Genomic DNA, 27,318 nt, shown 5'->3' with positions numbered 1-27,318 from the left:
GCGGGCTGTGAACCAAAGTGTTGCAGGTTCGATTCCCAGTCAGGGCACATGCCTGAGTTGCAGGCCATGACCCCCAGCAACTGCACATTGATGTTTCTCTCTCTCTATCTCCCTCCCTTCCCTCTCTAAATATAAATAAATAAAATCTTTTTTTAAAAAGAAATTATCTTTAAAAAAACTCACAGACTTAACAATGTGGGTTTTCACCATTTCTTAAAAGAACAGTTTTAGCGTTATGGAAAAGGTAAGCAGAAGATACACAGTTTCCATGCAGCCTGCCCCTGCCACACACATACCCTCTCCCCTATTGCTAGCTTGCATTGGTGTGGTCCATTTATTACAACTGATGAACCAATATTGATACATTGCTTTCAAATGAAGCCCATAGTTTATATTTGTGTATATTTCTATGGATTTCGACAAATGCATGTCATATGTCTACCATCCCAGTATCATACAGAATAGTCACCATATTTTTCAAACTATAAGACACACTCCCCCCCAAATTTAGGAGGCAAATGGGGGTGTATCTTATAGCTTATCTGGCTCTCTGGGGGGGGTGCAGTGGAGCAGGGTCACAGGTTATTAAATATTTTACCACATTTTTTGCTTCAAAAAATTTTTCCTATTTTTCTCCTTTAAAACCTAGGTGCATCTTATGGTCTGGTGTGTGTTATAGCCCTACAAACATGGTATACGGTCCTAAAAAACCTCCTGTGCTCTGCCTTTTCATCCCCCTTCCCTTCTGCCCTCCAGCCCCTGCAACCAGGGGTCTTGGCACTGTCTTTCTAGCTCTGCCTTTGCCCGGAGGCCACGGGGGTGGGCCGTACAGTCTGTAGCCTTTTCAGGGTGGCCTGTTTGCATTCTCTGCTTCCAGTGTCTTCCCTTGTCCCTCACCCAGCCATGCCAACAAACAGCTCCTATCAGGGTCATCCACGGTGTCAATGATCCTTATCCCGGTGTCATTGGATTTGACCTCTGGGCCGTGTCTGACACAGTGGCTGGGTCCACCACCTTCCCAGGACTCCCACTGCCAGCTCCCCCTCTCCCAAATCAGCTGTCCCCTCATTGCTCTCTGAGAGTCTCTCCTTAGCTATGCAGCTTTAAATTCCAACTCCATGTTGACAACCTCTATGGGTACCCAGCATGCTGTGCTGTGGCCACAGACCCACGACGTTACTGCCTCTCTGTCACCGCACACCCAGCATCCCAGCCTGACCTCATCACCACCGCACCCTGCTCCCCGCTCCACAGCTTATCCCTGCGGATTTCATTTCCACCCTTCCAGCCTCTGGGTCAAAATATCGGATTCACATCGTTTTAGAAACACTTCCTCTCATGTCTGTGGGCACGTCTGGATTAGCCTGGCCATCAGAAAATTGCTAGATGAGGGCCTTTCTCCTTCCAATTCTACCACCTGGGTCCGAGCCTCCATCTCTTGTTATCCACAGGTTTTAAACATAGAAAAATGTATTTTCCTAAAATAGAATATTAGGCGTTTTTTTCCCCAAGGATTTTAATGGTGACCTAGGCTGGACAAAATGAAAACTATCGAAAAGAAGGTAAAGACTTTAAAAAAGTGATGAGAGAGCAAGGGAGGGAATGGTGCCCTTCACACCCTGCAGGTTGGTTTTGTTGGATGGCAAAGGTGACAGTTGAGGGGAAGTGGCGGTGGGTAACAGCACAGGACTTGTGGTCGCAGAAGTGACACCAGGCGACCATAATGCCGCCTTGCAGGAGCGGAAAGAGGAGAGGGGGTGGGGGGAAGCTGGCCTGCATTTCAGTGTGGGCTATATGATTTTTGAACACCGTTCTTAACTTCTCTGTAATCCATCTTTTTAAATCTATAAAATGAGGATAACAAATGTTGATCTTACAGATGAGAATCAGAAAGAGCATAGGAAAGCACCTGGTGAATATTCAGTAAGTGACAGCTCTTCATAAGAACCGAACATTTATGGAGATCTTACTGTGTGCCGCCGCTGGGATTCTGTGGGTGTTAATCCTTGGCTGACTTTGAAGATAGGTCCATTGTACTTAGAAAGGTGGTCAAGGAGAACTTCAAAGTACCTCTTCCCTCTCCTCGGCCTCCCTCCCTCCCTCCCACTCCCAGTTGCGATTTCTTCTAGGTTAATAAGCACCTTTTAAAAAGATACATTGTCCTTTGGAGAGGCAAGCCACCTTCCCATGTTAGGGCGATCTGTTCCTTGCACGGTGGGTTCTCGTGGAAGTGGACGTGGAAGTGGGAGGAGAAAGCAAGGAGTTGGGAGCTTCGGGAGGGGTCCGTGTCGCAGGAGGGCGGGGCAGGACGTGACAGGGAGAGGAGAGGCCACAAAATAAAGAGCGGTGCGATGGGCACCCCAGCTCCAGAGAGGAACCTTCGTGTCCCCTGACCATCTCTGAGCCAGATCACTGAGACTTGAGTGTTAGGATTTGCGCCAGAGTCGGATTCCTCCCTTCCAACCCTGTCTCCTCCCCCTGCAAGGTGACCAGCTTCCCCGTCCCCGCCACACACAGGAAGGCAGGAAAGACAGTGAATGGCAGGTGAGCTGAGGACTCCCTGCCCCCCGCCGCGTCTTAACGCTCCCGAAAACTTGGCCCGGCGTTTACTATTGGCCGGTCTTCCTAACTGGCAATCCCCAGCTCGCAAACCGCCCCACCCCCCAACAAACGTAATTTAGGGATTTTCTTTACAGCCAATTTTGTAGCTGTCAGATCGGGGGTTCTGGTGGGTCAGTTTTCGCCCAACTTGCCAAATCTCAGCTCTCCGCGGTGGCGGTGACCGTCCCCGCCTGAGCTCCTGCGACCCACACCCGCAGCCTAACCTTCGCCCCCGCGGCTGAACGGAGGGGGCCCAAGGGGGCCCGTCCCGGGCTCTGGGATTCCCAGGCACCCCGCGAGCGACTGCGAGGTCCACCCAGGGGCAGACTGCACGGTGGTTCTCCCCGTCCCCGGGACCAGCGCCCTGACCTCGGGCAGATCAGGTCCCGCCGGCCGCGCTGGCCGTGCACGTGGCTCGGAGCCGGACCACGGCAACCGGTCTTTCTCGAGAGCGGCTCCTGGAGGGCCTGGGTCCGGGCGGCTTGCGGCGTCCGAGGGTGGATGTGACGAGAACAAGGCGTAGTTTGCAACTTTGGGGTCAAGCCTGCACTTTCGAGAATTTTTTTTTTTTTTTTTTTTTTTTAGTTTTAGATAAGTTTTGAAATTGGATTTATCCAAAGGTAGAAGGCGGAGAGCCGCAACTGCATGCAACTTTAAAAAAACATGTGCACTTTCTCTCATGTATCTTCAGATTCCTCATAAACTGGAAAGGACGGGAAAATTTAGGAGGCGCGACTCGAGCATTAAAATAAAAGATTCTCCCGCAAGAACTGGGCACCTCTCCTAGGAGATTTACGGCCAAGAGCCCCTCCCCGCGTACTGCGCACGCGCAGAGAGCGGCCCCGCCTCCCCTCGGACGTCAGTACTGCGCCGGGAGGGGGAGCGGGGGACGCGTGTTGCGCATGCGTCCTCATTGCGTCAGCCACTGGGTCCGCGCTGGCTGCGGGAACGGGGGATCGGACCCTGCTGGGTAGGGTGCTTCTCGGGCCTCCCCGTCGCGGCGCGCCCCGAGGCTAAGCAAGGGGGGACTGGAGTGCTTCCCTCGGCTGCTTGAGTCGGGGCTAGTCCTTCCTCCCCCCGCGCCACGCGGCGCCGGTGGGAACCCCGTAGCCAGACCCCGCCCCCTTCCCGGCGGGGACTCCGGGTCCCCTCCTCGCCCCTGCCGGCGGGGACCCCGCCGTTCCTCCGGTCCGGCCCCGCGCACCGGAGCCGACCATGAAGCTCGTGAGGAAGGACATTGAGAAAGACAATGCGGGCCAGGTGACCCTGGTGCCCGAGGAGCCCGAGGACATGTGGCACACCTACAACCTGGTGCAGGTGGGCGACAGCCTGCGCGCCTCCACCATCCGCAAGGTGCAGACCGAGTCGTCCACGGGCAGCGTGGGCAGCAACCGCGTGCGCACCACGCTCACCCTCTGCGTGGAGGCCATCGACTTCGACTCGCAGGCCTGCCAGCTGCGGGTGAAGGGCACCAACATCCAGGAGAACGAGTACGTGAAGATGGGGGCGTACCACACCATCGAGCTGGAGCCCAACCGCCAGTTCACGCTGGCCAAGAAGCAGTGGGACAGCGTGGTGCTGGAGCGCATCGAGCAGGCCTGCGACCCGGCCTGGAGCGCCGACGTGGCGGCCGTGGTCATGCAGGAGGGCCTGGCGCACGTCTGCCTGGTCACGCCCAGCATGACCCTCACGCGGGCCAAGGTGGAGGTGAACATCCCCCGGAAGCGCAAGGGCAACTGCGCCCAGCACGACCGGGCCCTGGAGCGCTTCTACGAGCAGGTGGTCCAGGCCATCCAGCGCCACATCAACTTCGATGTCGTCAAGTGCGTCCTGGTGGCCAGCCCGGGCTTCGTGCGGGAGCAGTTCTGCGACTACATGTTTCAGCAAGCTGTGAAGACGGACAACAAAGTGCTCCTGGAGAACCGGTCCAAGTTCCTGCAGGTGCGCCTTCCCCACCCCGACCCCGACCCGGGGACTAAAGATGAGCTAAGGGGGTTGTAGAAACTGTTTCTAAAACTTTAGAGCTGGGAGAAGGGAAGGAAGTCTTGATTTGAGCGGGATTGTAAGTGAGATAATGAGCTGGTAAATGGGCAGCATATTTGTGCAGTGAACTTTGCTTAAGTCCTTAAACGCAGCAAGCCCCGTGGGTGCTTTTGGCTTTAGGTACTCGCGGGCTGAGTAATGGGTGCTCTGAGAGAGCCTTTTGTCTGACCTTTGTCACTGTGACCCCAGGTGCATGCCTCCTCTGGACACAAGTACGCCCTCAAAGAAGCCCTCTGCGACCCTGCGGTGGCCAGCCGCCTTTCAGACACGAAGGCTGCCGGCGAGGTGAAGGCCCTGGACGACTTCTATAAAATGTTACAGCACGAGCCCGACCGAGCCTTTTACGGACTCAAGCAGGTGGAGCGGGCCAACGAGGCCCTGGCCATCGACACACTGCTGGTCAGCGACGAGCTCTTCAGGCACCAGGACGTGGCCACGCGGAGCCGCTACGTGCGGCTGGTGGACAGCGTGAAGGAGAACGCGGGCACCGTGCGGGTGTTCTCCAGCCTGCACGTCTCTGGGGAGCAGCTCAGCCAGCTGACCGGGGTGGCCGCCATCCTCCGCTTCCCCGTGCCCGAGCTGTCCGACCAGGAGGAGGATTCCAGTTCTGAGGAAGATTGACGGTTGGGCCCGTCCGTGAGACAGCCCCGCGCCTCCTTAAGGCTGCGCTTTCTCAGCATCCTTGTGACGGAGGCCGCCTGGGCAGTGCCGTGACTGTCACAGGGACTGGTCACACCGGGGGTCCTGTGGCTGGCAGGACATGTATTTAAAGCTAAATAAATTAAAAGGAAGTAACCTTTTGGTACTACCATTTTTATGAAGTAGGATAATTTCATCTAGAGATCATGGGTTACTTGCAGTACTTAGAACATTCTGTATGTTTAATAAGGGTCCTTGTATGCTCCTTGGGGTCCATCATAAATGCCCACCCTTTATCGTTGGAAATAGCTTTCCCTAGGAAGGGCTTTTGAGTATTCCATTTACCCTAGTTTGCAGTGCCTGTCTGATTTCTTCACAGTGTCCTTGCACTGCCTCAGGATCCCTTTCCCCCGCTTCCCTTACACCCCATTTTTTCCATTTTTAAATTTATTTGTTATTTTCAGTGACAGCCAAATAGTAGACTTTTCTTGCAGACAAATTTTTTTACCTAAAGAGGCCTGTTAATCCAGTCATGTTAGAAGTAAACTCTTGGGGTTTTTTGTCGATAGAATTAATCCTATTTGCTTCAGAGGATCCCTCAATTCCTTCTCTTCAGGTCATAGAGCTTTGATCTGCTGGGGGTGCCCAGGATCACGTACTGGAAGTGTCCGGATTTTTAAAGTGAGACTAAGGTGTGCGGTTTGCTGTTAGGCTGCTGGTTAGTGGCAGAGCCGGAAGGACTCCCATCCGGACCCATTTCTTGTGCTGCTCCCCCGTGTGCGCACTGTGTGGCCTGTCTCGGTTCTGCTTGACGCCGCTTCTGTGTGTGCTCACATTCCTGCTGGACTGGCTCTGCGTCTGATTTTAGGGGTGAGGAGCCTGTTCAGAAAGCTTGAGTGAGTTGCGTAGTGTATGGCAGTGAGCTTGTACCCCAGTACTCCACTCTGAGGTGGGGATTTCTGCAGGCACCTCAGAGTTTAACGTGTTCTTGGTACTCGGTTTTTACGATGTGCATTTCTAAGCGTTAGGGAGAGACCCTGGGAATGGATTTGCAGCTTGACCTTTTACAAACCTCAACTTAGCAATAATTAGGAAGACCCTTATGAAGAAAGAGTGGTGATTTGTTTGAAACTCTAGGATCGGTGGTGCCTACTTCAAGGAGGGACGGCTACTCAGTAGATGTTTGATTTTTCCTTTCCAAGGCTGGGCCTTCCTGTGGCTGTGAGGACCAGGTTTGGGGATTTTTTTTTTTTTTAATACACTTCCTACCTAATCTAAACTTTTTATCTGTAATTAGAAATAGATATCTCTATATGGTTTAAAACCACATTTTCACATATCTACATCCTAACCTGAAAATAAGTCAAATGATTCCATAAGTATTTTACCTTCAAATATATTAAAAGTATGCTATTAAATAATTTGGTAACAGTACATAAATGAAGCCACTGAAATTCTTAACTGTAGAACTCGATTGATGATGAGTCATATCCTCAGTAAGAATGTGGAGATGTGGGACATCTGTTACTCTCATAATCTGTGCAGCATGGGTTATTCTTAGCTTTTATTAACAGTACAGGAACCAGGGACAATCTGACCAACCCATTTGGGACCGTAGGTTCTCAAATTTGGCTGCTTGGGAGCTTTAAAACTCAGTAACCAGACTGGACCTCAGACCATATAGCCTTTCACCCCAGAAATGCTGTTTGTAAAAGCTCTCCAGGTGATTCCAGTAGGCCTCAGGGTTGAGAACCACGGGTCCAGGCCTTGCTGTTCATAAGTGTAGGCCACGGCCCTCGGAGTCCGGGTCTCCACCCCACACCTGCCTGCTGAGACGCGGTCCATTGTACGGACGTTGCCAGTTGATCGCTGTGCATAACTATCTGTAAAACTTCTTTGAGTGAAAGCGTGTTTTCATGTGCATAAAATATTTTAACTGTCTTTAAGAATTCCTGTTTTTAAAAGTTACATTTTATATGCATATTTTTTCCTCGTCTGAGGATATGCTTATTAATTTTTAGAGAGAGGGGAAGGGAGGGAGAGAGACCGAAGGAGAGAAACATCCACGTGAGAGAGAAACACGGAACAGTCTCCTCCTGCAGGCACCCTGACCAGGGAGTGACCGGCGACCGGGGCATGTGCCCTGACTGGGAATCGAACCCATGACCTTTTAGTCTATGGGATGACACTCCAACCAACCAAGCCACACTGGCCAGGGCAGGTTACATTTCATACCATTATCAAGAGTATATTGAGTAAATCTTCCTAGGTGCCTAGGTAGACATGTCAAAGTAGAGATAGGAGAATATAAAACAAACATTCTAATAATGTTTACTATTCTCTACAAAGCAAAATGAACCATAATCCTTTGGAAGTCAGGGTCAGCAGTCTGTCCCAGCAGCCTAAAGAAGGGAAGACCGGGCGGTAACAGATGGAAACACCACCAGCAACAAAGCTCAGGACGACACAGTGTTGCACTATGAATTCCCACTTACCACGGCACCCCTCGTGCCGCATCCGCTGCCCCTGCTAGGCACCAGGAAGGAGAAGCTTGCCAGTTTGTGTCATCTTACTGTAAATATGATACGTACCAAGTTACACTTTGCAGTCCTGGTCCCCCATTTACATGGTAAACACGTTGCTAATTCGATGTCTGGATTCCCACCGTCACTACTCCTTTGTTACAAGTTGGATCTTTTTCTCCCATGTGACACTAGAGCAGCCCAGTTCTTTCCTTCTGTCACTACCTTCCGTTTCCTGTTCTAGACCTCAGAACCAGTTCTGTCTATTTCAGGTTATCTGAACCCGAAGGGAGTCCTAATTTCTGCAGTTCATATATTCTGGAACCGAAATTCTCTTTGTTGCTGACAACGAAATGATGTATGCTAACATGTGATGTATGCCAACGAAATGATGTATGCAATACATCATCCTGAAATGGTGTGTGCAATAATTTTGCAAAGTAGAAGCCACTATTTGAGAAAGGAGCATTGTGCTTTTAAGTCAGACTATTTTCCAAGCAAACTGCATACTGCGTGCAGAGTCAGAGTGGTTGAATTGCACACTGAGGGGGATTATTTCTCAGGTGATTCTGAGGCTTCGAGGAGGGAGGAGCCCCACTGCCGGTGGCTGGGGTTTAAGTGTGGAGTGCCCATGTTTGTATTCCCCCAGCCACTAAGGATGATGCATTTGGCTTGTACCCACTCATTCTTTCGGTGCTTGCTTTGAGCCATGCACCAGGCTGCATTTAACAAAGACACACCGGCAAGCCAGTCACTGGTGTAGATGTAACGAGAAGTGTGTAAGGGCCCAGTGTCGTACAGGGTCACTTCTGAAAGGGACTTCAGCCTGTCAGTAAGTTTACTGAAAACGGTGAGCATGAACCTGGAGAGGCCGGTGGTCACCAGGCGGAAGAGGGCAGGGGGTGCGGGTGCTAATCAAGGAGCCCCCCCCCCCCCCCCCCCGCCGCATCAGAGCATGCTGTTGTGACCACAGGGAGAAACCCCTGGAGATCGGGGCCTGATGGACTCTGCGTCTCCCAAGTATCGCTGGGGGCACGGGGGCAGGACGGGTGGGAGGAGGCAGGAAGAAGTCCCAGGGGAAGTGATGGCGGCCGAAGGGGGCGGGCCAGGATTCCTTGCAACAGGAATGAATGGGGAGGCGCTAGGGTATGGGTCAACTCGGTTTTGTTTGTTTGCTGGTTTGTTTTTCCAAATGCCAGGAGAGGCGGTGGCACAATTCCGAGATGGGAAATGCAGGGGGAGAGGCTGGCTTGCAAGGAAGAAGCACACTCAGTTTGGCGCCTTTGGTCTGACGTGCCTGTGGGGCATCTGGGGTGCTCTCCCACCGGACGTCGGCATCCTCACAGCCGCCTTCCCTCCACTGTGTGCTCAAGTGTCTTCTCAGTGCATCTTCCCAAACCGGCCTTGTAGAAAATGTGACTTCTTCAAGATGCCTTTCCCAAGTCCATCACGTCTAGTTGGTTTGCTTCTCTTCGTTCTGTTGCGTGAGCCACCCGGGGCCAGAGGTTATGGTCTCTCAGGTTCATTGCTGTGTCTCTGAAACTAAGAATGAATTCCTGACCTGGCTGGTGTAGCTCAGTGGATTGAGCGCGGGCTTCAAACCAAAGCATTGCAGGTTCGATTCCCAGTCAGGGCACATACCTGGGTTGCAGGCCATGACCCCCAGCAACCGCACACTGATGTTTCTCTCTCTCTCTCTTTCTCCCTCCTTTCCCTCTCTAAAAATAAATAAATAAAATCTTTTAGAAAAAAAGAATGAATTCCTGACGCAGAAAAGATGCTCAAAAAATGTTCAACTGAAGGAACGAATCTGCATGAAAAGATCCCTTAGGCAGCAGAGGGTGCGCATCTGAGGTTCAGGAAAGTGCTGTCGGGGCATGATGATCCAAGAGGTGCCAGGGGGCCAGGGGGCCAGAAATCGTGGAGGGGAGAAGCAACAATCTAACAAGCATTAGTCAAACGGGGAGAACGGGGGACCAGGCCCCGACGCATAGGGAAGTGGGTACCAGTATTGAATCTCTGCAGGTGCGACTGGACTCCATCACCTGTATCACTGCCGTTCGGAGCAGAGGTGTCTACGTTGTTCAGGGACGAAGTTTCCCCGGGCCGTGGTGTTGGCTCCGGCAGCTGCCTACAGCGCCCTGTGTGTGTGCACCTGTAGGACGAGTGAACAGCTGACTGCTTAGAAGTTGCGTTTCTAAGCAGTCTTAAGATAAAAAAAAAATGCAAGGGCAAAAGCCACACTCCTATTGTAATCATTTGAAGGGGGCCTTATACACACGGACATTTAACAGATTTAGTGCCTGCAAAGTTCCAGTTTCGACAAGCAGAGGGGCGAGGGGCCACGAGGGGGTCTACAGGAAGCTTTCTCAGGGTCCCGCCGCCGCACGGGAGGGAGCGGGTGTTAGGAAGCTCTGTCTCCCTCGGCCCGGGCTCCCGGCCCCTCGGCCCCTCTGGCTCCCTCGCCACTTCCCCTTTCCCTGCAGAAGCCCCAGGGTCAGAACTGTGCCGCAGATTTCACAAAGCTCTGTTTACATTTGCTTGAAAAATTGGTTTTGATCCGCCCCTTGACTTTGTTGATGCACATTTTCCGGTAAATGAGTGCCCACGCAGGGAAGGGCCGCTAAAAAAAGAACCACGGTCTCAGGCACGGTTTTCAGAGCCCTCAGCAAGTTGCTTTTCCTCACACTGATGTGGGTACCCTCCAGCCTCGTGCTGCGGTTCGGCTGCTGTGTTCTGCGAGACCGAGTATTTTGGAAAAGTGCTGCTCCAGGCTTCCTTCGGGCACCGTGTACATGGCGGGCGAATTGGCAAGTTCGAAGTTTAAGTGCAAACGTGTTACTGAGCAGCCAAGGTCGTCATCACCTTGCCAGATGAGTCGAGGGGCAAGTATGTGGGTTTGTGTGTCCGGGATGCCCTTCTTGGAAGACATTCGGAGGTCAGCAATGCAGCTAATGAAGACGTGGGCAGGTAGGGTCTGGAGTAATGGTCTCGGAATTCAGCAGCGAGGGAAATCTGAGGAGTTACCTAACCTAATCGCCCAGCAGCCAGTAAACTCCACTGGGACTAAACAAACTTGCCAAGTTCCTTTGGTGAGAAGACAGATCAGGGAGACCTCATGGAAACCTCACCAGGAGGTATTCGTTACACTGAAGCGAAGGGGATAAAATCTCTTTCGTCGTTTCTCTTTACACAACAAAACCCTTCCCTTTCAGAGGGTGTTCGGTAGAGTGGCCCCTGTCCTCGGCCGTATTCCAAGGTGTTCTTCGCAGATGTCCAGGCGTGATTGCTTGTAAGGTGGCCCATTTACTTTGCAGTCTTTATTTTCTCCGTGTGAAGAACCGTAGTCGTGTGTCTTGTGATGACACCAAGAAAGAAAGGAACTGGGATATTGTGAATTCGTACATTCAGACTGAGGAGGAACGAATGGGTTTCCCCAAGTAAAATCCACTTTTGCGTATGATACTTCAGTCCCGTGAAGTGCGAGGCTCTCATTTTCGTTCTTGATGGTGACCGTCTCAGTTCCACAATAATCGGCATTAGCGTGGGAAGGTCTTGCGTTTCCAGCTGCCAGTCCCTGAGGACGGCGACCTGTGTGACGAATCGTGAGGACCCGGGTTACCGGTCTCTGTAAGTCCCCTCCCCTCCTCCCTTAGCGTCGCCCACGTTCCAGGCCCGTTCTCTGAAACGCTGGGGTGCTGGAAGCGCCCGGCTTCTCTGGTGTAGGACACTTAGGGGGCTTGCGTCTGACTCCCACTCAGGGCGCCGGTTGGCTCCAAAAGGCCAGTCCTGCGGCGGGCAGTGTCTGCCAGGCAGCAAGTGCCAGGGACACACAGAGACCCGCGTGTGCGGTCCCAGGGCCCTGCCCCCCCAAACAGGGCCGGCCCAGGTCCCGGCTCCAGGAACAGACGGCGAGTCACGCGTGCTTACGCGGGTCCAGGCCTGCGGCGAGGGCTCTAACGATGGACCAGTTCGCTCTCCGACGAACCCAGTCACCGCTGCTGTAGGGTAAGAAAACCGAAATGAGTAAGAGGTTGAATCATGTGCCCGCCACCCACAGGGGACGGCTGTGCTGCTGCGGCCCAATCGAGGGACCCCCCCCCCCCCCCCGCAAACAAGTGTAAGAATGCCGCTCGGTCCCGCGGGCTCCAGGCTGGAGGAGGTCAGACGTGCCTAGAAATAGGACAGAGTTCCTCGACGGCCCTGCATTTTATGTGATGGGCCGAAGTTCATGTCATCATTCCGGGTGCTTTTTGCTCACCCACCACGATTATTGGTCCCCTCTCGTGACCAGTCAGAACTCACCCCGGGGCGTCTCTGGAGTCTCATTGAGCATTAGAAAACGTGCAGAAACTGTTGCAGTTCTTTTTTTTTTTTAAATCCAGCCCCTGAAGCCTTTACTCGGCATCTTTTTAGTATTATTTCACCCTGAGCGTTCAGCAATCTGGTTAAAAAATTTTCAACCAGCCCTGGCTGGCGTAGCTCAGCGCAGGCTGTGAACCAAAGTGTCGCAGGTTCGATTCCCAGTCAGGGCACATGCCTGGGTTGCAGGCCACGGCCCCCAGCAACCGCACATTGATGTTTCTCTCTCTCTCTCTCTTTCTCCCTCCCTTCCCTCTCTAAAAATAAATAAATAAATAAAATCTTTAAAAAATTTTTTTTCAACCTACTATGTTAATTCAGGCGTTATTTCAACAAGCAGCTATTTACTAAGGGGTCGTGCTGACCTCGGTGGGTGATGGGGAATCAAAAGAAGCTTCCCTGCCTTTGGTTAGCAAATGAGGTGCCACCGAGCGAGGACCCTGAGTGGCCAAGCAGACAGGGAGGTGACAGCAGTGAGAAGGGACAGCTCCATGGGTCCCCATGCAAGGAGAAGTGCGGGGCTCAGACTGTCCTGCAGTGCGGTCACTGGCGTTCGGGCTGAGGAAACAGCTGGGTTACATTCAGTGAATTCAACGGGTCAAGGGAGTAGAATTTCTTTCAAAGTGATGTCCTTCCCACATTGTAGAAGGATGGTGCCACTTACATAAATCCTTAGCGGTCGTGGCTGGAAGGACAGCTCCAGATAGCTAGAGGTTTGCTATTCCGTAACAGTCGCAGGAAGAAAACCCAGCTCATTGCTGAACTAGGAACTCTGGTTAAGGAAAAAAAAAAAAAGAATCCGCTCTGAAATTTATCCAGAGGTGGGAGGTCTCCCGAGTTCAACTCTGAGTTCCAGAAGTTTTATGTCTGGAATTTTTCATCACGTCCTCGTGTAAACATCGACTAGAACTTTCTGTTTGACACCGCCGTGATAAATCGCCCTGTGGACATAAAACACATTTGAACCCTGTGCTTCGGCTCCGTGATCTTGTGACCGTAGTTTAGGGTTCCTCTTCCTCTCTGAGCGCACGGCTGGCACTGGCGGAGCCGCTGGGTTCGGGGACGAGGTGGAGGAGCCAAGTGGTTCGCGCCACGTGGCTCCTAGTCAGTGGAATCGTCCCGGGTGGGTGCTGCAAGGAGCCGTCTGACCCGTGGACTTAGTGACTGGGATGTAAACTGAGGCTGGGGGGAGGGTTGGCAACCTGAGCAGAGCCACGTCACGTGAGTGGCCGTTTTCCGCAGGCCCGCATCCCTCCACCCCGTGCTGGCTTCTCACCCATCTTCTCATCGCCGGTTGGGGTACAGAAAATATGGGATAAGGTGGGAATTTAAAATGCCTTACACCCTCCTTCCTTATCCAGTAAGTCTTCCTCTTGGAGCAAGATGCTTCCGCTGTCCGCAGCCTCACCGAGACCCAAACCCCACCCAAATCTGGCTGTCCATTCCTCGAAGGACATTTCTCTAGACTCTGCCTCCTGCCTTTCCGTCTTCGGACAGCCGCTCACTCAGCCCCTACAGGGTGCCAGGCACTGTGCCGGCCCCCAGGGAGGTGGGGTGACTGCAGAAGATCACAGACCCTTCCTCCAAGGCCACCCGTCTGGGGCGGGCAGCCTGCAGCCAACAGGAAACCCCAGCCCGACGGCTGGTGCAGGGAGAAGACCAGGCAGGGACGGGGGACTCAAGGGGGCTCCCAACCCAGCCTGGCTGTCAGCGCCCAGCAGTGACAGTGACGGTGAACCCCAGCCCGCCCGGACCTTTTCTTACTCCCCAAGAGGTGAGGCAGAGGGCACTGGGGGCGTTTCTCTTACACAGCCCCTCAAAATTACTTGGTAACATTTTTTTTTCCAAGTCATGGTCCCTGTGTTCCCTAAGCTCTTGAGATGTTAAATATTTACAGAAGAAGAGACATCAGGGAGAAAGATTGCATCAGCTCCCGCCCTCCAAAATGAGTGGAAAAAAAGCCTAAATGGAATCAGAAATGCGGACCAGGGACCGTGAGTGCCTGAAATGACTTGGGAAGATTCTGGACACTTTGTATTTTTCACACTTTTGTTATCTTCAGCATCTCTTTCGTGATGAACAGCAGAAACTCAGGGAAACTAGGAAAGAGCTTGGTTGCCATTCTCAGGACAGCAAGGACGGGGGGCCTGCGCGGTGCGGGGCACGGGACGTTATGTGCTACCCCAGAGCCATCCTTGGGAAAGAAGGTGTCCAGGACGGAGCGGGGGTGGGGGCCACCTCAAAGACAAGAAAGCAGCCTCGACAGGAGGAGTGAGGGGCAGCTGGCTGGGGCCCGGGAGGCCCCGGGGGCGGACGTCCTGACAAGCCCTCCTGGGGCCTCTCCTCCACCCAGTCTGCTTTTCCCCACGGCGGGACCAGCGGTGGCAGCTTCTCTTGAGGCATGCACACCCCTCACGGGTGGGAGGACGGGACTGTTCTGCAGGAGGGAGGGGGGAGGGGAGAACAGTGTAGTCCGTGTACTTCAGGGAGTCGAGGGAGGACCCCGGGGACTGGCCTCTGACTCGTGTCTGGACGGTGTTCGCAGCCTGAGTGACAGGAGGTGCAATGACAACCACGTGGGGACGCGGGACGAGCCGTGACAACGCTGATTCTCACTCCATGAGTGACTCGGTTTTTTAAAGCAAGTCTGTTAGTCCCCGAGTGAACTTCCCAGCCTCAGCCTTCTCGCCGAGAACTGAACAGAGCTCCTGTCCGACCGCTTGCTGCCTCTCCGGGACTCACCTTCCGCCCTCACCTCCGGCTCCTGCCCTTCCCCCGAGTCGCAGCGTGGGGGGAACGGCGTGGGTAGGCAGGAGATGGAAAGGCCAGAGCCTCTTATAACTGTCCGTGGTGGCTGTGGAAGCCCTTCAATTTGCACTTGACACGAGGGTTCACGTAGGTTCTTCTAGATGAATTCGAAACCTCCACAGTCAGGATCCACAGGGTGGCACCAGCAGGTGTTGTGTTTGAGACTACAGACCGGATGTCCCACACCCGAAATGACAAGGTACCTTACATGCCATTGCTGCAGTTACTGGAGATGGTATTTGCAAGAGCATTGCGTGTCTGAACAGCCCATCGGAACCATGGAAGGCATCGTCCAGGCCCTTCTCAGAGGACCCTGGGGCTGTGGCCAGGCAAGCAGGACGCCGGGCCGTGAGTCAGGAGGGCGGGCTGTGCCCGGGCCCTGCCGCGAGGCCGGGGAGGCCGTCTCGGCCTTGGGTGCCTGCCTGCCACCTCCCATCAGGGGGATGAGGGGAGACCTGTGGCCTTGACTCCATCGTCACGCTGTGGGTCTCCGGCTCCACTCAGCGCGGTGGCAACAACTGCTTGTTATTTTTAAAAGGTCATGTCTTTCCTGCAAAACAAATCACCAGCGGCTCTCAGGTTTTAGAAGGAATCTATTTTGCATCGCGCTCCAAAAGCTGCCAAACTTGGGGTTTGGCCGACTGCTAGGAAGGAGCAAATTCCACAGCTGAGGGTCATTTACTTGGAATGTTTTGCCAGATATTCCCGTATTTTCGAAGTTGTCGGGGACCTTTCCACTTGAGCGTTGGGGGAGAGACGCCCTTTAGCCCGCGCTGGCAGCAGGCGCACGAGAACTTGGGGGCTTCCACACACTTGTGAACAGTTTGCCGCCTTCCAGCGATGAGCACCGAGCTGCCCCGAGCCCCACTGCCCCCCTCGGTGGCCCCCCTGCCCCCCCCTCACCGCCAACCTTGCATGCAGTCCTACAAGGCAGTGAGACAACACAGATCTTTATTTTTCCTGGAATGTTCCTGCAGTTTAGTCAGTGGTTCTCAACCCAGGCAGCACATTAAAGCCACCAAGGAGTTTAAACATCACACTGAGGACTGCGCCCCACCCCTCAGTGAGCCAGCACCCTGGGGTGGGGGTGGAGGGTGCCCGTGGGGGGCCGGCAGGTGTGCCTTTGAAACAGAGTGCTCGGCGGCAGCCGGGTTCAGCCCCCGGGGACTCCGTCGCCTGCTAGGCCAGCGGCTCTAGTGTGGTCTGTGGCCACAGGCCCAGGCGGCTGTCTGGTGAGGAAACGGAGGTGGGCGTAGAGAAAAACACTGTGAAACTGTACATTAGGTTGATGTCACTACTAAAAAGGCAACTTGACAAGCTGCTGAGGGGGGTGTGTGTCTTTAGCTGTAATGCCTCTGTGTGGGATTTGTCTACACCGCATGTGAATTCGACTCGCTGCAGTACAGTCACAGCTAGGCCTAAGATTGACTGGTTTGCGAGTGTGTACCGGGGGGCCTTTTGCACGCACACCTGCGGCGGGGCACAGCAGGGCGGGGCACGAAGAAGTGGAGAGAGAAGCTGGTGCCCACTCCTCGAAGGGTGGAGCTGTAAGTCCTGGGCGCGAGGACCGGGTGAGACGAGACCAGGCGGCGGCAGCGTACGTGGTGCAGAGTGTGCAAGCGGCCCCTGTGGGTGATGGGAGACGTCACCGTGGGCTGGAGCCCCCTGGGAAGGTGGCGCTGGAGCCTGGGCCACCTTCCGGAAGGCTCCTGCCCACTCAGGAGCAGCGGCGGAAAGGACGCTGGTGTGAGGGAGAAAACCTTCACAGTAGTGCCCCAGATGCGCAGTGTGACTCGGGCAAACCACGTGACCTTCATGCTCCTCGGATTTAGATTTATGGGCGTCCGTGGGTACACTGGGAGCAATGATAAAGCTTTCCTCGCAGAGGTGTGAGGAGTGAATGGTAGGGTTTTCGCTGAATACCTGGACATTACTAAGCCTTCTGTTTAACTTAGTGTTAGCCCTGTTCCCAATGCACCTTTTTCACCAGATGGACCACCTGGGCACCAGGTCAGCTGTAGCACTAGGATGTTCAAACTCTTCCTACCATCGGTGCCTGCCACCCGGCACAGGGGGTGGTAAAAGCAGGAGCTGTGGGCCTGATCCCTCTAGCGTTACGCCCGCCGGACGTGCGTGAGCCAGACCAGCATCGGCCTTCCTAATGCTTTCGCTCCTTCGTACTCGGGGGCACGTGCGCGTCCCCCTCACCACACGGGGGGAGGGAGGTGCTGACCGCCCCATCCCTGCAGCCCAGAGAAGCCACTAAAGACGGGGAGCATGGAAGAGCTCATTCCAACGTGAGATCCGAGCCCGGAGTGGAGAGCCCTCCCAGGGCACTGCCCTGCCGCTGTGAGCTCACCCGGACCCCGGACTCCCTCCCCGCCAGGGGTTCTGGCTCTACATGCGGCCACCTGGGAAGCCCACGCAGCCCAGGATGCTGACACGGGGTCCGGTCAGCCGTGGCCCATCGTCAGACTGCCCACCAGCTTAAATTCATGTCGATTCTCAGTTTAAACAACAGGGACGGTCTTTCCCCTCATTGAATCACCTTCACTCCCGGGGTCCCTGTTAATGATGATTTGGATACTGTTCCTCAGCTGCTGAACTCTCTTTATCTGGGTGTTTCGGCCATACTCTATGGAAGTCATAAACAAACCACAATTCTCTTACTACTTCTAAGTCCGTTGCAAATGCCAGAAAGCAGCTGTGGTGGTGGCAGCAATCAAGGAGAAATGTGTGAGGAGAGGAGGAGGCTCTGAGAGGGAGAAAGAGTTAGAAGGCTCAGTCAGACCCCTGCTGCAGAAGTGACCGGTGCAAACCAGGGCAGCCGGTGGGCTTGCCGCCCCCGACACCCCCCCCACCAGTGCACTGGCCTCGCAGGTGACCCACCCAGAGCTTCTGAGAATACTGTCTAGTGGACGGGAACAGGAGCCTGCCGCCCAGAAGCGGGGGGAAGGACTAGCTATGCTCCCGCCCCCACCTCCTGTGCACCTCGGCGTTGGCCCCCTTTTCCAGCGATGGGTGTGGGGAGGCTGGAGAGCCCAAACCGGAGAGAGAGAGAGCGTTTGCTAACCATCTCGGCACAGCGGGAGCTCGGAGGCTAACACACACAGACCTCTGCAGACACAGCCTCCGAGCTGGTGGGGGGCCCCCCCACAGGGCCCACAGCCAGACAGCTGCTCACACCCCAGCGTGGCCGCTTTCTGGGAGAAGCGCGCGGTGGTTCCGAGCCCGGGACGCGTGTCAACCCAACGCCAGGGCCCACGTCCCCGCACCTGTCCATTCAGTCCAGCAGGACCGTTTTTTAGCTCCTGCATTTCTCATCGGAGCAGAGACGCCAATTGGCTCGGAAAACCTTCGACTTGCCCCTTCGGGCTTCCTGTCTCCTGGGGGGGGGAATTACCTAATCATATAAATTAGTTAAATAATTGACACAAATTTTTTTTTCCTTTTACCTGACTTTTTTTTTTGGAATACGTAGCTTAAATCTTCACCTCGGTTTGCTCCTGGGCTCCCGGTGGTGGAAGGGGTGTCTGAGTTGCCAGCGGGGACTTGAGGGCAGCCCTGCTGCTGGATTTTAAGTGGTGGCTCATTTAAATATTCAAAAGATCTTAACATCTTCAGCCCGCGCAAATCTCACCAGGAAGTCCTGGGCAGGCAGAGACGAACTTCAGGGACAGGACGCACTCGGGCCTCTCGAGGTCACCTGAGGGCACCGGCCTCTCTTATCTCTGCCTCTCCCAGGCCCACCTTCCCTTCTGGGAGGAGGCAGGGGCCAGGTCAGCGGAAGGCGACCTTGTACCTCCCCGTTTCCCCCTCCCGTCCGCGCTCTAAATATTGTTTCTCGGTGCAGCTGTCAGGCCTCGAGCACGAAAGAGGAAACGCCAGCAGGTACTTGCAGATTTCCTGCTGGGGCACCGGGGGCTCCGCAGGGGAGGCCGTGGGAATTTAAAACAAGACCCGCTGGGGTTTTAAATGCCTTACAGGGCAGTCTGAGCTTGGAGGTGAGCCACGGTCCAGATGTAAAACATACAGCGTGAGCTTCTCTTCCACCATCCTGAGGTCGCCAGACTTGGGAAGGCGGGTAGGCAGTGGCCGGGGTGTACTTGTTCTAAAGACGTTCCTTGTGGTGTATCGAATTCTCACGTCAGGGCACGGTGTGGCAGCCCCGCCCCCTCCTGTGCACCTCCAGCACCACCGACCTGGCCGTGGCTGGCTGGGGGCCATCCCTGCCTGGGTGGATGCAGGGCGGCACTGGTGAGTGCAAGGCACCTCGGCCAAGGTCGAGTCCGGCCCCTGGTTTGGGAGCCTTTGTGGAAAAGATGGACAAGCGCCAGTCTCTTCTCCTGGGTTTGCAAAACACTTTTCTAAGCGTTTCACCAAAGGCTTTGCATGGAAGGGCATGTCTACCTAGCAGGCCTCTTTTCCAAGCGATTTTTAGATCATGAAATAATGAGGCCACCACCTTTCTGAGGCAATCGCCTGAGACTGCTATTCCAAGAAGGCGCCTAATTGGAAGATGTCTTTCCAGTAGTTGTGATGCAATTATAATATTTAAACTATTTTTTTAAATTCTTTTTTTAAAATATTTTATTTATTTTTAGAGAGGGAAGGGAGGGAGGAAGAGAGAGAAACATCCATGTGCGGTTGCTGGGGGTTATGGCCTGCAACCCAGGAATGTACCCTGGCTGGGAATCGAACCTGGGACACTTTGGTTCCCAGCCCGTGCTCAATCCACTGAGCTACGCCAGCCAGGGCTTAAATTCTTAAATTAACAGTTGGCGTGCAATATTACGTTAGCCTCAGGCGTACAACCTCGTGATTGGACATTTGTGTAACTCACACAGTGATTGCCCCAGCAGATGCGGCGCCCACCCTGCATCCCACACGGTTGTGACAGTGCTACCGGCCCTCCCCATGCGGCACTCGGCACCCCCGACTGCTCTGCGACTCCCGCCTCCCCCCGCTGGCAACCTTCCCCGCGTTCTCCGTGTCTGTGGGTCTGTTTTTCTTCTGCTTCTCTGTTTCTTCTGTTTCTCAGATTCCACCTGTACGTGGAGTCGTCTGGCATTTGTCTCCCTCTGTCTGACTTATTTCACTTAGACTAATGCCCTCCAGGGGAGCGATTTTCAACCCTTTTCATCTCGTGGCACACGTAAGCTACTCAAATTCCTTGGCACACCCCCAAAATATATTTTTTGCCAATCTGACAAAAAGACAGATATACTTTTGATTCGTTCACACTGGATGGCTATTGTTGTCGTGGCTGCTGTCATTTTGTATTTGACAGTCTGAGGGGAAAAGAGGTCAGTGCCCCTGACCAAACAGCCAGGTGCTGCACGTTTTAGAACTCTCAAGGCGCACCTGTTGAAAGCCGCCGCTCTGGGTCCATCCACGTTGTTGTGGGTGACAAGATTCCATTCTTTTTTATGGCTGAGTCACATTCCATTGTGCACATGCACCGCTTCCCTATCCGTTGACTCGTTGACGGACATTTAGGTGGCTTCCATGTCTTGGCTACTACTGTACATGATGCTGCAGTGAACACACGGATGTGCGTGTCTTTTAGATTTCGTGTTTTGGGTTTCTTCAGGTAAGTGCCCAGAAGCGAACTTGCTGGGTCCTCCTTTACCTCTTGTTACAGACTTTGTTTTAAAGTCTGTTTTGTCTGGTGTAAGTGTTGCTATCCCAGCTTTCTTTGTTGTTTGTTTCCATCTTCGTGAAATATCTTTCTCCATCCTTTTACTTTCAGTCCGTGTGTGTCTGTCAGTCCGAGTGAGTCTCTTGTACACAGTGTATGTGCGGGTCTTGTTTTTCATCCTTTCAATCACCGTATGTCTTTCGATCGGGGCATTTAATCCATTTGCATTTAAAGTAATTGTTGATAGATATGTATTTCTGGCCATTTTGTTATTCATATTGTTTATCTTTTCTTTCTTCCTTAAAGAAGACTTTAACATTTCTCGTAACACTGGCTTGATGGTGATGAACTCCTTTAGCTTTTTCTCATCTGGAAGGTCTTTATCTGTCCTTCCATTTTAAACAATAAGTTTGATGGGTGGAATAATCTTGGTTGTAAGTCCCTGCTTTTCATCCCTTTGAATATTTCGTGCCAATCCCTTCTGGCTTGCAAAGTTTCTGTTAACAAATCAGCTGACAGTCTTTTGGGAGCTCCCTTGTAGGTAACTAACTGATTTCCTCTTGCTGCTTTTAAGATTCTCTCCTTATCTTTAACCTTTGGCATTTCAGTTGTGGTGTGTCTCTCATTGTGGGCCTCTTTGGGTTCATCTTCTTTGGGACTCTCTGTGCTTCGTGGACTTGTGTGTTTATTTCAATACTAGGTTAGGGAAGTTTTCCATCATTATTTGTTCAGATAGGTTTACAATTTCTTGCTCTCTCTCTCTTCTTTCTGCACCCCTGTGATGCGAGTATTAGTACGCTTGAAGTTGTCCTAGAGGCTCCTTACACTATCCTCATTTTTTGGTTTCTTTTTTCTTTTTGCTGTTTTGATCGGATGTTTTCTGCTACCTTGTCTTCCAAATTGCTGACTCAGTCCTCTGCTTCATCCAACTTACTGTTTATTTCTTCTAATGTACTCTTCATATCAGATATTGTGTTCTTCTCTTCAGCCGGGTTCTTTTTTATGGTTTCCGTGTCTTTTTTATGCTGTTGAAGTTCCCAGTATTTTGTATTCTGTATCTGGTCATTTGCTTACCTCCATTTCATTTATTTTTTTTTTTTTTGGAAATTTCTCCTGTTCTTCCACTGGGATCTGTTTCTTTGTGTCCTCATTTTGACAGCTTCCCTGTGTTTGTGACTATGTATTAGGTAGAGCTGCTCCATTCGCAGGAGTTGGTAGGTTGGCTGAGTGTAGTAAGTGTTCTGTAGGGTCCAGAGGCACAACCTCCCCGTTCACCCAGGTGGCCGTTCCAGGTGTGCCCCCGTGTGGGTTGCATGCACTGTTGTTGCTGAGCCCTGGTTGCTGTTGGCACGTCAGTGGAGAGGGATCGACCCCCAGGCTGGTCAGCTGAGAGGACCAGCTGGGCCTCCAGTGGAGGGGCTGCCGTGCAGGAGTGGCCCCTGTGAAGCAGGACTCGGTTTGGGGGGGCTGTGGCGCCTGCCAGTTCCACCCCCTCGAGTTTGTTGTTTGTGACAGTGGCTGGGTTGTACCCGGGCATGGTCTGAAGCTGTCCACATGGTGGGCTGGCTCTGCGGCCTCCTGGGAGGGGCATGCCAAGGTCAGCCGCCTCCTGCGTTCTGCCTGGGGCTACTGAGCATACACTACAGGGTGCTCTGCAGATGGCCACTACGTGTGCTGGGCGTGGAGGTGCCCGGGCGAGGCCAGCTACTGCTACCGCCAGGCCTGGGGCCACTTAGCAAGAGGTGCAGAGCACACAGAGGCCAGCTGCTGCCCGTCTGAGAGATTTTAGGGACGTCCAAAGCATGAGCCAGGACAGGGCATTCATGTGGAAAAGCCACTGGAAACAGCTTGGGTGGGCCCACAAGCTTGGTGGGGTGGGGTCCCAGGGGGTCACTAGGGCAGGGCGCATGGTGTGAGCCAGGTTGATGCAGACCCGGATATGGGCGGCACCTGTGCCTGCAGGGGGCGGGGCTCAGAGAAGGAACCGTGGCCTCTGCCAGCACTGCTGTCTGGGAGAGAGCTGCCCCTCCAGCTCCCTCTGTCTGATGCTGGTCAGTTCAGCTCCTCCCCGTATATCCCCGGTGCCTTTCGAGCTGCCACCCCTGTGCTGGAGCTCAGAGGGAGGGAGTCTGGGGACGTCTGTGTGTGGGCCCTTTAAGAGGACCTCCTGGGACTCCAGAAGCCCCCATGTCCCTCAGCCACAACACCCACTGGTGTTTATAGCCGGAAGTTACGTGACTTCTTTTTCCAGCACTGGAACCCTGGGCCGGGGGTCCTGGTGTGGGGCCGAGACTCCTACTCTGCAGGCAGCACCTTCACGACCAAGATATCCCCCCAATTTTACCCACCACGCGTGGATGCGGGGCCAGACCGTTCCGTGTCTGCGCCCCTCGTACAAGTGCTACTGCCACGGCTTCTTCGTTACACCCCTAAGTGTAGGGTCTCCAGCCAGCCGGGTTTCAGCCAGTTCTGGAAGACGGTGGTTGTTCTGGAGCTTGGTTGTAATGTCCCTGTGGTTGTGGGAGGTTCCAACCACTTCACTTACTTACACCACCGCGTTGACCAGAAACCAGTTATGATGCGATTTGATAATGTGAGGTTCTCTTGCAAAATAAAAGTAGTGTCACGAGTGGGTTTATGACCTTAGGAAATGAAAGAATTAGGCCCTGGCTGGCGTAGCTCGGTGGATTGAGCGCAGGCTGCAAACCAAACTGTCGCAGGTTCAATTCCCAGTCAGGGCACATGCCTGGGTTGCAGGCCACAGCCCCCAGCAACTGCACATTGATATTTCTCTCTCTCTCTCTATCTCCCTCCCTTCCCTTTCTAAAAGTAAATAAATAAAATCTTAAAAAAAAAGAAATGAAAGAATGAATATTAATTTACAACGCATCCCGAAACAGAAGGGAGGCCACGAGAGCTCCGTGAAGGCGGGAACAACATAGACAGGAGCGGCAGGCGGTGGCTAAGGGTGAACAAAGCCCCTGGAGCTGGATCGGCTGGTTCCTGATGCTCACCCCTCCAGCGACCGGCCCCGGCGGCCTCGCTGGAAGCTGGGTCCAGCCTCCCAGGGTGTTGTTTTTTCTAAAATTGAGTGGTAATGTGGACACTTTTCATAATGTTTTATCCAGAGTAAATACTCAAGACCCACTTTACGTGCTGTATCTAAAACGTATCTCCTTAGAACTCAATAAACGGCCATGAACACTGGGCACAGACATCTTCCTTGGTTCTTCAAGGAAGCCAGTCTGCCAACAGAAACAAAAACAGACACCCTGTTTTCAAATAAGGACAATTTCTTAATGCGAAAGATGGAAATCAATGAAGTCCCAGAGAGAGATGAATGTGTCAGCCACTCGTAGTTGGTGGGTCAGGCCGTGAAGTTGGTGTTTATTTCTGTGAACCTAAAAATATTGTTCCCAAGCCATGGCGTAAAGATCATGTGTTGCCCCCCCGCAGCCCACATAAACATCCTAGAAACTGTTGTTTGTAGGGAGGAACAGGGGATGGAGAGGGGCGGGGCGGGAGCTCTATGGAATGGACTAGTTTGTGAATCAGGCAATTCCCAGCTCTCTGACTGGCTGTCACTGCAGCCCCCACCCCTCCCAGAGAGCAGGGTCCGGGCTGGGGAGGCAGGACCACAAAACCACGTGCCAGGGCCCAGCAGGCCCCCGCTGGCTGCTGACCCTCCGCCTCCTGGAAGCCCTCAGGTGCACATCCCCCAGAGAGGCAGCGAAGCTCTTCTCTGTAATCACATTTCCAGGGAACAGCGTGTGTATTCTCTCCTGGGCCCTCTCGTCTTATTCCATGTCCCGGGAGAAATACCACTGGTGACCACCTGGGTGAGGACCGGCTAGAGCGGACGGGGTATTTCTTCAAAGTCACGTCTTCACGTCGTGTCACCGAGCAGGTGGCTTCCTCCGCCTGGAAAGCACAGGCACCCAAGAGCAAGAAGAGACGGAAGCCCTCGGGTGACCCCTCGGGTCAGTCTGGGGTCGGCTCAGAACAGTGCAGACCCTCCCAAACCCAACACATGCTACAGCTTTAACGCTGCCCGGGAAAGCCCAGCTGGGAATGTTTCCGCTGAGCGTGTAATCTGGCTTAAACCTAAGAAGATGCCAATCTTTTCAAAACTTGTTTTCCCTTATATGGCTCTCTTACTTTTTGTAAAACTCAGAGTTGAATATACCCGCATTGCTGAATGCTGGGGGGGTGGAGCGGGGTGGGGGGTACAGAGTGGACAGTGCCCCGGGCTTGGTTTCAGGAAAACGAGGTCCAAACCCGGTTCTCTAACTAAGTGAGCTTGTGACATTGAACATCACTAAGCCGCCGTGAGCCTCCTCTGTAAAGTGGGGGTGATACCACCAAAAAATGGGGGGGATGATTTTATCATGGAATCCGTATGCGAACCCTCAGCCCTCATAGCAGGTGCCCGGTAAGGGCTAACACGGCGACCCCAGGGGGATGTGCTCCCAAACTGTGTCAGAGCTGCTGCTTTAAGCGAATGCAAAGCGAATGTTACTTTGAAAGCTTTTATCTCCTGACCAAGCAGAGACTTTCTTCCTCCCAGAGATACTAACGTAGTTTGAGAAGACAAGTATCTTTATCGGACAGTCATAGGAATCTGCAGAAATACTCACCCGGGCTGTGATGTACCCGATGTTGAAAACCATGCAAAGTCAGAATGACGTCTATTTCCTTTGCCAGAGTTTTGCCCCATTTCTTGCCTTTAATTTATTTCAACATAAGAGATTAAGATGGCGTAGACTAATGAAAATCTAAAATATCGGTAAATAGGTATTTTTACATATGCAAGTTTTAACAGTATACATGTCTGCAAGGGCTATTTTGGCTTTATTCCTTAGCAAAGGTCGGCAGCCTTTTTTCTGGGGTCAGAAGTAGTACAGGTCACAGGCTTCCCGGGCCACACAGCCTCCTCAGTGGTCACTTAACGGCCATTTAGCATTTGGCCCCCGGGACAGCTTGCTGACCGCTGGCCTAGAGCAGGACACGGAGTGTGTTTGCAGATCGGGCGTGATGAAGGTAACTCATCCGAGGGAAACAATGTGTGCAAATACATGTTCGTAAGTTGCCAGCTCAGCAGCTGTGTGAAGCAACCTCAGTGTATACACATTGATTCCTTTAGCATCCTGGCCTGTCGTGTTCAGAGACTTAGTGTCACTCTCCAAGTGTATCCCACGGAGATGCCAGTGTGGAGATTACACAGTAGCCAGCTCCCACGTCACCAGGGCTTCCAGAAGTTCTAACACCGAGCCAGCCGTGGTGCCGATTTCACAATAGGCTTCTTTGTTTTCCTGTGGCAGACACATTTCAAAACTGGACTGAAACCCATTAGGTGAAGGTCCAGCACATCGTTTCCTTGGGCTGCGCAAGAGTATTTGGTGCATTTCCTGGGAAGCACACTCAGGATGGCTCACCTGGGGGCACCTGAGCCATTGTGCTTCAAGGGGATTCCTGACGGGATTACAGCGGTCGGGCTGAGCTCTCAGTCTTATGTAACCACACCTTTGAAAAATGCTTTTGTGCCATTCCTTCTCCAGGGAGAGATGGAAAGTAATGTGACGCTTAGACTGGTAGAGAATCCTGAGAATTGGAGGAAGCCAGCAAGTCCCTTTTGTGACGCAAGAAGTCAACTCAGTCCTGGTGCTTTAACAAAGCCTCCAGCATCGACACACACATGTGAAAGACATCCGGGCTCCCACCCTTTAGAGGTTCTAATACTAATTTTGTAAATTCTAATTCTATCACATTTTGAAAGTAGGAATCAGAAGCCTTATGCAAGAGTAGTAACGAGGTAAACACAACTGGCAAAAGACCCCAAAATGTCGGTGGCTTAACGCCGACTTTGTTTCTCCCTGGAGTCTCAGCCCAGTGTGGGCTGGGCGGCCCCACTGCATCTTGGTCCACGCCGTTGGGACACTCGTCCCCCCATCACAGCAGAAGGGAAGGGGGAGGTGTAGGAAACGGCCCCTTCTCTTGACTGCCTTGGCGGGGGATGGCACATCGCCACCTCTGCTCATCGCTCACTGCCCAGAATCAGCTTCGTGGCTCCCGCCTAGCTAGCTGCAAGGGAGGCTGGGAAACACGAAATAGAGCACGGACGTTTTGTGGTAACGAGTGAGCCAGAGTTGCCACCAACAAACATTGCGCCGCTTGGCCTGGTGCTGAGTCCAAAAATCAGTCAGGTGAGGACTGTAAGAAACACATTGTCTCAGTTTTCGTGTAGCTGGTTTTGACAAGAACACATGGTGATAATCTTACCACGTCTTTGCGACATTCTCCTCGCGTGCCCATTCTAAGGTTGTTGCGTTTCAAGTTATCTGCCCTTTAACTTAGGGGACAGATGAAGTACTCATCTAACTACGTAATCATTAACATCTGTATCAAGGCTTACATCCCTTGTGTTGGTAGCCTGCTTCCTGTGTGTGTGTGTGTGTGTGTGTGCGCGCGCGCGCATCCTGTTGAAAACAATTATGAATAAATGTGTACTCCATAAGTAAGTGCCGGTTGACAGAAAAGGAAATTTTATATACACCAAGTGGATTTGGAGCTTGTATTCAGTAAAATATGGTAACTATCCATGCGTGACAACTAAGGGTGACTACCTTTGGCTTGCCTTTCTAGGCAACTCGGGGATTTTAACTTGGCTCAGTGCTTCTCAGCCTGGGCCCCGGGAGCCTGCAA

General features: G+C 53.0%; 2 protein-coding genes across 2 annotated transcripts in view; both read left to right on the top strand.

The window, feature by feature from the left end:
* Positions 1-27,318, top strand: part of ITGA1 (integrin subunit alpha 1) — a 144,400-nt gene that overhangs the window by 9,979 nt on the left and 107,103 nt on the right. The gene's annotated exons all lie outside the window — the stretch shown is intronic.
* On the top strand, positions 3,187-5,444 carry PELO (pelota mRNA surveillance and ribosome rescue factor). Its single transcript, XM_028526157.2, has 2 exons — positions 3,187-4,542; positions 4,834-5,444. The coding sequence occupies exons 1-2, from the start codon at positions 3,817-3,819 to the stop codon at positions 5,263-5,265; spliced, it is 1,158 nt and encodes a 385-aa protein (XP_028381958.1). The 5' UTR covers positions 3,187-3,816; the 3' UTR covers positions 5,266-5,444.

This window comes from Phyllostomus discolor, chromosome 3, assembly GCF_004126475.2.
Source record: "Phyllostomus discolor isolate MPI-MPIP mPhyDis1 chromosome 3, mPhyDis1.pri.v3, whole genome shotgun sequence".
NCBI lineage: Eukaryota > Metazoa > Chordata > Mammalia > Chiroptera > Phyllostomidae > Phyllostomus > Phyllostomus discolor.
This window is presented reverse-complemented; position numbering and strand designations above follow the sequence as displayed.

Excerpts from the sequence above, each read along its gene's own strand:
- PELO (XM_028526157.2), top strand. The coding sequence starts at position 3,817 with ATGAAGCTCGTGAGGAAGGACATTGAGAAAGACAATGCGGGCCAGGTG. Across the intron at positions 4,543-4,833 it reads ACCGGTCCAAGTTCCTGCAG|GTGCATGCCTCCTCTGGACA; the intron begins GTGCGCCTTCCC and ends CTGTGACCCCAG.